The 10,524-nt window shown below is 31.1% G+C and overlaps 1 protein-coding gene and 1 long non-coding RNA gene across 2 annotated transcripts; one reads left to right on the top strand and one right to left on the bottom strand.

Moving 5' to 3' along the window:
- The first annotated feature begins 5,636 nt into the window (after positions 1-5,636).
- Positions 5,637-8,281, top strand: LOC107892875 (protein IQ-DOMAIN 1). Its single transcript, XM_016817905.2, has 6 exons — positions 5,637-5,752; positions 6,241-6,325; positions 6,402-6,599; positions 6,949-7,176; positions 7,256-7,375; positions 7,471-8,281. Exons 2-6 carry the CDS (start codon positions 6,257-6,259, stop codon positions 8,014-8,016), a joined length of 1,161 nt encoding a protein of 386 aa, XP_016673394.1. The 5' UTR covers positions 5,637-5,752; positions 6,241-6,256; the 3' UTR covers positions 8,017-8,281.
- Positions 8,282-9,602: 1,321 nt separating this feature from the next.
- Positions 9,603-10,524, bottom strand: LOC107891173 (uncharacterized). The gene is made up of 2 exons (XR_001682133.2): positions 10,199-10,524; positions 9,603-9,932 (listed from the first exon to the last, which is right to left on the bottom strand). It is a non-coding gene; the product is annotated as an uncharacterized lncRNA (long non-coding RNA).

The following is a 10,524-nucleotide window of genomic DNA, read 5'->3' as shown; positions in this document are numbered from 1 at the left end:
CGTATCTATATATATATATATGTATATAATAGATATATATAAAATATCTTATAACTTTTTTATTTTTATTCCTCTAGAAAGCCATCTTAGTGTCTATATTTTTAGAATGTGTATATATATGTGAAATTTATTCTTACATCAAATCAAAGTTTTTTCAATTTCATCTTCCTTTTTCATTATATTATAGTTTCTTTGATTCTTTGATTTTCAATAGGTGGGTGAATCATGCAACAAATCAAAGATTCATGGCAGGATTTTGGATATGAATCTAATGAAGAGGAAACACTTTCTCTTTGTGATCTTGCAATGAACGGTGATGATCATTCGAATCAGTTCTGGAACGATGATGAATATTTGAGGAATCAGCAAAGCAATAATAATGGTGATTTGTTCGAGTTCTTCAGTGATGATTTTCCCGCTCCTGCTACGATTTTCCCGGAAAATAGCAACAACGTAATCTTTTGTGGGAAAGTTATGTCGTACAGAGAAGACCAACCCAACGTAGGCAACAAATCCCAGAGGCTGAAATGCAAAATCAAGCAAGAAAACAACGAGAAGAAGAAGGATTTCGGCTGTTTGTTTCCTTGGAAAATTTCATCACGGCGTCCATTCAACAAGTCGAGGACTTTTCCTTCATCAAAATCAACAAAGGAATCACGGATCAGGAAGGGTTTTTTCAACAAGTCATGTTCAATGCCGGCATCAGTTTCGAAGAACAAATTTGGGGTTGAAAATGAGAGATCCAACGATGAAAAGTTCAATTTTTCGTTGAAAAAAGAATCAATGTTGGCAACCCCAGTTAAATCTAGGTGGTATTTATTTGCATTTGGAGTTGGAAGGTTCCCAATGGAGATTGAACTTAAGGATATGAAGATGAGACAGAGTAGAAAATATAAGTCAATGAAGGTTCAATCACCGGTCAGCAGCCTTGACTGCGGCCGCCGATCAGAAAGAAGAACCGGCAAGGGTTTGTGGAGGTTGCTTAAGGTTTTAGGGTGGAAATAAATATTTAATTAACATATGCAATACAATGTTATACCAATTTTTGATTTTTTACGATAATTTGTTACTTTTACAATCACGATCATAGTTTAAATTTTTGTAGTGAAAGAGTAAATATTTAAAAATAAATAAATAAATATAAAGGAAAATATTCATATGAAATTGCTAAATTTACTAATTTTTTACTTCTTAAATTAGAAAAAAAAGTTGGTCATAATTCCATGGAATTCAGTTCAATTTTTGAATCATCATTTATTTATAAAATTTTTTAGTGAGGTGGTGACGCAACAATTAAGTCTCAATTCAATTAGAGAAATTATTTTAGTGTCCCTTTATATTTAAAATAAATTATATTATTTGAGGATAATTTAGTAATTTTATTTTTAAAAAACCAGTCAAATGTGCATATTAAGGGATATGAACATGTGCCAATTGGATTAGCAAAACTTTTAATTTACTGCTCAACTAAAATTTTATTTTAATATTTTTATACATTTTAATTTTATTATGTACACTTTATTGCCTCCTTTAATTGTATATATACACGTTTCATTATTTATTGTATGTTATTTTTAAACACGTATTTATGTTCTAAATCTACGGTTTGCACATGCATACACGTGCGATAGGATTTATAGTATTACACTACATCTTATTTAATTATTGCAAAAGACCTAAAAATATCTTAAATTTTGGGAGGTCGGAATTATTAAATTGTATATTTTTACGATAGTAAAAATACAATTTTATCATTTTAATAGCCTATATCTTTATACTTTTTAAAAGGTTAACTCAAATTTTTATCATTTTTGAGGCTAAATTGTAATTTTACTATTATAAACTTAAAATTTTATAAATTATAAAAGAACTAAATTAAAAAATTATCATTTTAATCTGGTCTTCACTACGTTCAATTCATATTACAGAAGAAAAACATAAAATTACATAAATGGACAAAAGCAAAATGTAAAGTTTGAATTACATATTGTAATGATTTACATTTTTTAATTTGTTTTCCTTTTATGAATAATCAATGTAAAGGTAATTGAGATTAGCTAAATTTATCATATTAAATTAAAAAAATTATAAAATAAAATCAAAATAAAAATTCAAGTAGGACCAAAGCATAACTTTAACAAAATTTAAATAATGATATTTATAAACAAGACTAAAATGTAGATCGTAGGGGGACTAAAACAGAAATTTTCCAAGAAAAAGTTTAAAGAAATTAGGGGAGCCGGCGCCCTGCCAGGCTGCCATTCCCCTTTGACAAATTGGTATGAAAATTTTGTCCTTATTCTAATTATTCTAAGTGTATGACAAATCTTTGCCAAGTGTCATTAAAAAAAATTCTTATTTCTATATGAATAAAAAGGGTTGGTTGGAAACCTATTTTCTTTTGGAATATGTAAAATCATAACTAGACTAGACGAAGTCAAGTTATTCCGTAACAATCGTCATGTAATTTTTGAAGAATTTTATCTAGAGTTACATATATCTACACATGCCCAGAGGTATTGTGAATGCTATTACTGTCAAACCATCAGCAAATTGGTTATCCTCTCTAAATATATGTATCACCCTAATTCTCAAAGGACGTTGAATCATTTCTTTAATAGTTTGCAGCACTGTTGAATGATGTACCTCAACTGCTTTATGCAAACACTCTTGTGATCTAATAAATTTAGAATTTGAATATATTAACAATTTTTTGCAGTTTTCTTTTATAAAAAAACAAAATCCATTAAAAACCTATAGTTTAATTTAATTATTTGTTAGTTTAAGTAAATGTTTTTTAAGAGATGACATTTAAGGATTTTAGGGTTTGAATTTCAGTATTTACAACATTTCTCTATTTCGATACTATAAGTTTGGGGCGAAGCGAGAAGGGGTAGACAAGGGCCATGATTCCCCAAATGAAAAATAATCTTTTTAGTTTCTTGAGTATTTATAATTCGATTAACCGAAATATATATTTATTAAAACAAGTATAAAACATATAAAAATGATAATATTTATTTGACAGAATTAAAACTATATATAATTTGTATTATTAATTATTAAGTTCGGTTAATTACTCGATTTTAAATCAAATTAATTGATAATCAAACTTTAAAAAAAATTATTAACCGACCTCCGACCAATTAACCGAATTAAATCAGTTCAATTGATTAGTTCGATTTTAACCGAAATTTTAACAACCGAAATTCCAATTCTATAATCCTTGTAAAAAGAAGTCGCGTGTGCATGTTATGCTTCTCCACATGCATCATGCAAGCTACTACTATTATAAAAATAATTATTTAAAAAAAAAGAACAAAAAAAAATAGTCCACATTGTTATTCCTAATCATACTTTTAAGTGCTTTACATGTCTTCTTAGCAATCGAAAAGTAGATATTCATAAAAGAGATATATCATCAATGAAATAAGCCAAAGTTGGGCATCTCCTCCTACTTCAGCACCAAGCTGTCTAGATGGAAATGGTCAACTCTAACAGACAACGGGTGCCAAAGCATACTACTTGTGCAAAATCGCATCTAGCAAATAATTGCTAAAGGAGATATTATAATTTTACGAGCAATATGAATATTTTTAGGTCGAGTTGTTTTCTTATGGATCAAAGTTATATTTCTTAACTTCGTAATATATTTTTAAATGTATCAATTTAAGTTCGAGAGTTCAAGTTTTAACTGTTTTAGTGAAGACTGCGAAATATAAATTTTTATACAAGTTAATATGAAATTTTTTTTCGAGTTAGAGACTTTGAAAGTCTTTTTAGCCATCAATTGCTATTCTTTAGGGTTAAGTTTCAGAGTTTTATGTTAAGTAAAAGTTTCTTTAAGATATTAAATATTGCCAAATAAAATTGAGCAATGCTAGGAGTAGTGCTAAGAGAAGTGTCAACTGCTTCAAGCACTGGAAATAAATAAGGAAGAAAAACAATGAACATACGATATGTTACGCAATTTAGTTTTTCAATGTTTGCAGGACCTTGCCCAGAGAAATAATCCACTATCTTAGTAACTCGTACAACAAGTGATTACAATCTCTAACGCTCACACCCTCCTCTAAGTTTCCTCCTTGAAAACTTAGGATAAAAACCAAATACCACACTTGATTTTACACTCAAAACACTCTAAAGAAATACCACTCAATGAATAGGAATAAGTATTTTCAAAATTCGTACATTATCTATACCAGTAGTCTCCTCAATTTATAAAAATCAAGACTTGCTAATATACCATCCGAATTACAATCAATCATCCCAATAAAGCAACAAGATAATCAACATATATAATATCTTTGAGTCCTAGATAACTCTTGAATCTTCAAGATATGCTTCCAAGTTTACCCGATCTGATCCAATCTTTTCATAGAACGAAGTCGATTTCCTTAATTTGATTCAAACCAATCTTTAGGATATGTTACTATAAACGATTTGGATATCAAAGATGGGCTTGCACACGTCCAAATTAGCAACAAAGATTAAAACCTAAGGATTTTATTACCAAAATTTGCCAACTCCATATATGTGACATGTTTATGAATTGAGTAGTGTCGAACACTAGTGGATGCTGCTCCTTGGTAATGCTCATAAACAACCTAATTAAGGTGTTTAATTAGAGATTCAATTATATAGGATTTGTAAAACCAATTTTTAATTAGCTTTAAGAGTTTTAGTTTCTTGTTTTTCAATTCAACTATGAATTAAATTAAATTGTTAGTGTTGAATTTTATTTTCTTAGGAGAGTTTATATTTTCAGGTCAAAATATTTGTCACAATAGATTTAGGACCTTTATATTATGAAAATAGTAATATAATATTAACCTTATCTGAGGAAGAAGATACTTCTTTAGAAGAATCATCTTCTACAAATAAAAAACATGAAAAAAGAAAATATACTCATCAACAAGAGTATGATTTCCAATCCTATAAACAACTTATACCATTTTGGTCACTTACTAAGCCTCTTACTTTAGCGAATCCTTCATCCAACCTCACTAAACCATCCGTATTCAAGCACACTATCCAACGATCTTTGAATTTCTATGTGCCGATGACTTGAAAGCGGAAGTATATTGTCTTGCCCAACTAAAAGAAACTTTAAGAACTTCATCAGTGCTCCATGAAATACCTTGAAAGGTAAACAAGTTACGGTTCTTCCAAATACGTCAAGAGATGATCCCAAAAAGACACGACCAATCAATCCCAACCAAAGAAAGAGGCTGATGAATCTGAAAGTTCCCCTTAACCATTCCTAAAGAGATCCAATGTAGAAGCTAGAGTGTGCTCTATATGGAATGATTTTGTCCCAAACACTTCTAGCAGCAGCGCAATCTCTGAGAACATGTAGGACCTCTTTGGAACAATTGTAGTTTCACTCTGGATATTAGTCTTAAGAGTATAAGGACTAAAGGTATAATTAGACCAATCTGATTTTATACTTTATAATTTTTTTTTTGTTTTTGTAAATCTATGTAACATCAAATTAGTCAAAACCATTTTATAAAAGGCAAAAAAAATCCAAATATGAAAAAATGGGGACATTTTAAAAAAATATTTTTTTGACAAAGTAAAAAGGAAAAATCAGTGTCCCACAATAAAAATACTAAAAATGCCATTTGATATTTTTTCTCCCACCACCTTTTCTTTTTTTCCTTTTTGCAATTTGTTCCAATATAGAATAGGAAGAGACAGGGAATGTCCCAATCTTTTAATTGACATCTACGACTTTTCCCAAGCACAGGTTTTGTTCTTCTTTTTGCACAAGTTTATTCATTTTTGTATTATTATTTTTTTAATTTTGATTGTTTGTTTTCATTGATCTTTTGTTTTTGGAATCTGGGTACTTCTTCATTTCTTGGTTTAATAATAATTTAATTTTAATTTTGCAATTTTTTTTCATTTGTTAATATTTTTTTTAATATTATTTACAATATTTGTTTGCGATTTTTTTAATATAAAAGAAATTATGCTAACATTTGGTTTTCAATTTAGAGGGGATTTAATTATTTAAAAAAAAAATCTTTTGATACAGTATTTTAAAAATATTTTATTTTATTTTATAAAAAATTAAAAAAATTTATAAATTAAATAAAAAAATTTGGATTGGAATTTATTCGAATAATTATTTTCAATGCAATTTAAGAGTTTTATTTATTTTATGTTATAAATTTTTTAACCTCTAAATATGATTTGAAATGTTAATTCCATTGGTTGTTTTTGGTTTTGAAGGAGAATTTATTGAGGAATGGGCAAAAAAGGAAGCTGGTTTACTGCTGTGAAGAAAGTTCTAAGCCTTGAACCCAACAAAGAAGAGGTTTCATTTTCAATTATTTTATTTCATAATCTAATTGTTTTTTATTTAATTTTTTGTATTTTTTTTATTTCACCAGAAGATTCAAAAATCCAAGAAAAATGGGGTTAAATTACCTGAGAAGATCAAAGGAAGCAAACGTGACAACTGGTTCGCTCCGGCCACCACCATGGTGACCGGCGCGTTGGTTCGCCTTACTTTGTCGCCACACTACTTGGGAAAATCAATGGAGGAAATAGCTACTGTTAAGATTCAAACTGTGTTTCGAGGATACCTGGTATCAAATTTCTTCCCCCATTTCTTTAATTTGAAATTTCTTATATTAAGTAATTTTTGACATTTAAGATAAATTATAGACTTATTCATAGGTTAAGTTAAGTTGTGACTCGGAATTTACTTATCTTTCCTCTATACTTAGCTTGAGTTGAGTCAACCAGAATTGTTAATGCATATATAAAAAATATGTACTTAGAAGCATCAACCACCCTAAAACGGAATCAACCCTCTTAAAAATTTGAAAAACTTACATTATAAAGCTTTTAAAAAATCTTATAAATTTAAAAAATTTTAATTAGACCTTAAAACTTAATATCATGTTTTGTGGTTATTTGTGTTTGTGTTGTTAGGCGAGGAAGGCATTGCGAGATTTGAGAGGGTTAGAGAGGTTGAAATCATTGATACAAGGGCAATCCGTGAAACGACAAGCCACTATTACGTTACGATGCATGCGGACACTTGCTCGAGTGCAGTCCCAAACTCGAACAAGGCAACTCAGAGTGTCTGAACAAAACCGAGCACTTCAAAAGCATCTTCAAACTAAATACGAAAAACAGTTGCAAAATTCCAAATCTTACGTAAGTGAATTTCCATTTTGAATCGTAGTTGAATATTTTTGGTTGGGTTCAGTTTTCGATTTAACGATTATTTTGATAGATGGGAGAAGATTGGAATGTAAGTACTAAGTCTAAAGAGCAAATGCAAGCAAAACAACAATATAGACAAGTAGCAGCCATGCGAAGGGAGAGAGCTTTAGCTTACTCATTTACTCATCAGGTTTTTTTGGGTTTTTTTTCCTTTCGATTGGTATACAAATATAGGATCTTTTCATTTTTTATTTAATTAGATTTAATTCTATTTTGTTAACACAGCGATCCTGGAAGGTCACTTGTAGATCGATGAATCACACATCTATGGATCCATTTAATCCTAAATGGAGCTGGAGTTGGTTAGAGCGATGGATGTCAACTCGACCATGGGAGATTCAAAATGCACCGGATAACAATGATCATGGCCCAAGTAAGAGTGTTGGTGCTGAGATAACCAAAGCTAAGTCTCAAAGTGATGTTAACAATGATCACAATAAACAATCTTCAACACCGGCAAAACCGATTCGACCTCCGAACCGTAGGTCCTCTTCGACTCCACCGTCTAAAACGCATTCTATTTCTAGCAAGAAGGGATTGGAAAGCCCCAGTCCGACACGAATTCAGTTGCCTGATTGTTACAAGAGGCATAGCATCGGAGGCTTATCATTGGAGAGAGACGATGAGGTCTTTGCAAACTCACCACCTAATAATAAAATACCGGCACGTTCGTCATCAAAGGACCGGTCTCGACCACCGAGCATTAATAGAAATCCAGTTAATACTAGGAGACATTCTGGTCCTCCGAAAGTTGATATTTTTTCCAACTAAGGAAGAAATGCCAAACAATGACAAAGGCAGGTAGTTTATGAAGCATAGACACTTTAGTCGCGAGTGCCGGCCACATGTTTAATATTGAAATGGCTCCGACACAATCAAATGTGTGTTGGTTATATGACGATATATTTTTTCAAAAAATCAAATACTATCAGAAAAAAATATAAAGAAAGATTAATTGGATACCCAAACATGTAATTATACATATTATTTTTACATTTTTTTAATGAGTTAAAGTTTTTGAATTCAAAAATAAATTTTGAATTTTGAAAAGTTCTTTACCAATTACTATTTATTTGAAAAATATCGATTTTATATTGTTATTGTATATAAGAAATTTTTTTATCATCATCTTTTACTATATCCATGTCTTAATTTTCCAGAAAAACTATTACATTATCATTTTAGTATCGTGTCATGCACGTCCCACTTCCTATCGAATAACTCGAGTTTCAATAACAAACACAAATAAATAATAATACAAATTTGAACATATTTTAAAATTATAACAATAAAATTAAATATTTAAACTAGCTTAAATTCGAATCAAATAGTTTTTTAATAGCTTTATATTCAAATTTTTTCAACCCTTTTTATTTTATTTTATGATAATAATTGAATTAATTGAATCATTGATTTTCAATTTAACCGATCGGTATTAAAAAAAATTTGGACCATAGTCTAATCCAACTCTTTTTGACACATCTACTCTAATTGTATTTGAGTCGCTTTTTATGCCATATTTTCAAGGTTTTTTTTCATCTTATGTAACAATAGAGTGTTCGAAATTATTTACATAATTAAAGAGCCATTTGAAAATTTGGATACAAGTATAAAAATATGATCCTCTAAAAATCGTCCAAAAATATGAATTTGTTTTTCAAGAAACTAATATAGTAGTACAATATTCATATTTGTTAGGACTATTTCATTGTCTATACGTCTAATTGAAGAGATAATTTGTTTTTGACAATCGGAGCATGATTGCCTCTTAAGATAGAGGCATAGATAGGGGTGTGCAAAATTTAGGTAAAACAGAAAAAATTCAATCAACCGACCGAATTCAGTTAATCAGCTAGTTAACCAAATTTTTTCGGTTGGGAGAATTAAAATTTTTTTAAATTTTCGGTTAACAGTTAAATCGGTTCGAAACCGGTCGATTAACCGAATTTTTTCGGTTTAACCGAACTTTGCAGGGTAATGGGCCTTAAATTAAACCCAGCCAGCCAGCCCAATTTATTTTCCCTCATCCAGGCTCCAAGCCCAAGAACCAAACCTTAGCACGTACAGGTAACAGCAACACAAAGTAACAAATGACAAATCAGCCATCGGGTTCTCATTTCTCAATCTCAATCTCAGATTTTCAGTCGAATCGAGAAAATCCACCATTTTTGCTGTCCATTTCTCTTCCAGCACACCAATACCCAGAGGCTAGGTTTGCTTTCTTCTAATTTCCCTTTGTTTTATTTTTCCAATTTCTTAAGTCGACATTAGTATGGTTTCTGCATTTTCAACCACTTTCGCAGTGGTTTCCATGGAGGATTAGACCCATTGGGCATCACTGAATGAAAGCTCGTAAATAAATAATAATCCACTGTGTCTTATCTAAAAGAAAAGCTGTGGTGGTTTTAGTTTTTAGTTTTAATCCATTTTATTTCTGTACAAGCCCATTTTTTGCCCGGGCCCATTACCAAAATTAAATGACCCAACGTAAAATAACCTAAACCCAACCCTCCTAAACACTAACCCAATCCCGGAGCCCAATAGCCCAGGCCCAATTTCCCTAAAAAATATCTGCCTAGGTTTCAGAAACTGAAACCCTAGGCGCCGCATTTTATGACTTTTGGCCTTCTGCCATCGCCGCCGTTGCCTCGCCGGACGTCCCATCGTCCACTTGCGCCGCCAGTCACCTGCAAGGAAGAAAAAAACAAACAAGAAGCAGCGGCAACAACAACAGAAGAAGATTCGGCTATAAAAGCCGAAAAGAATAATTTTTAGAGGCCTTTTTTTTCTTTTGTTTTTTTTTCTTTTTATCTTTGTATCGAAAAACCTACATCAAGAACAAAAATAAAAATTATTCAAGGTGATTTTACCTTCGGATTTCTCTGTTTTCTTTTATGTTGGCATTTTATTTCGATTTATTCCTTAAAAATAAAAGAGAGTTAAAAGGGGGTACCTTCTGTTCGCGTCGCGCCACCGCTGGAGCCCTTCTCGGTGCACCAAAGCCTTAGAAACCCTTTGAGGTTTCATTTCTGCCGCATCAAAGGAGAAACGGACTAAAGGGGGAAGGACCTTTTTCATATATTTTCCGGCACGGCAAAGCCGCGGCGAGGCTACGGTGAGGCCTTCGCGCGAGTTCACCGGCGCCGTGGCCGGATTCAAAGGGAAAGAGGGGAGCATCGTCTTTTTGAAAAAAACAGAGAAAGGCCTCCCTTTTTTTTATTTCTGCTGCTAAATGAAATTTTTTGTTGAAAAATTAACTTAAATAAGAGTTGTGAAACG

This window comes from Gossypium hirsutum, chromosome D06 (assembly GCF_007990345.1).
Source record: "Gossypium hirsutum isolate 1008001.06 chromosome D06, Gossypium_hirsutum_v2.1, whole genome shotgun sequence".
In the NCBI taxonomy this organism is placed as follows: domain Eukaryota; kingdom Viridiplantae; phylum Streptophyta; class Magnoliopsida; order Malvales; family Malvaceae; genus Gossypium; species Gossypium hirsutum.
The sequence above is the reverse complement of the archived record's forward strand: the minus strand, read 5'-3'. Positions and strand labels throughout refer to the sequence as shown.

What these genes read in the sequence shown, in the direction of transcription:
- LOC107892875 (XM_016817905.2), top strand. Translation starts at nt 6,257, where the DNA reads ATGGGCAAAAAAGGAAGCTGGTTTACTGCTGTGAAGAAAGTTCTAAGC. An exon ending in CTGTGTTTCGAGGATACCTG is followed by an intron (nt 6,600 to 6,948) that starts GTATCAAATTTC and finishes TTGTGTTGTTAG; the next exon opens with GCGAGGAAGGCATTGCGAGA. An exon ending in TGCAAAATTCCAAATCTTAC is followed by an intron (nt 7,177 to 7,255) that starts GTAAGTGAATTT and finishes TTATTTTGATAG; the next exon opens with ATGGGAGAAGATTGGAATGT.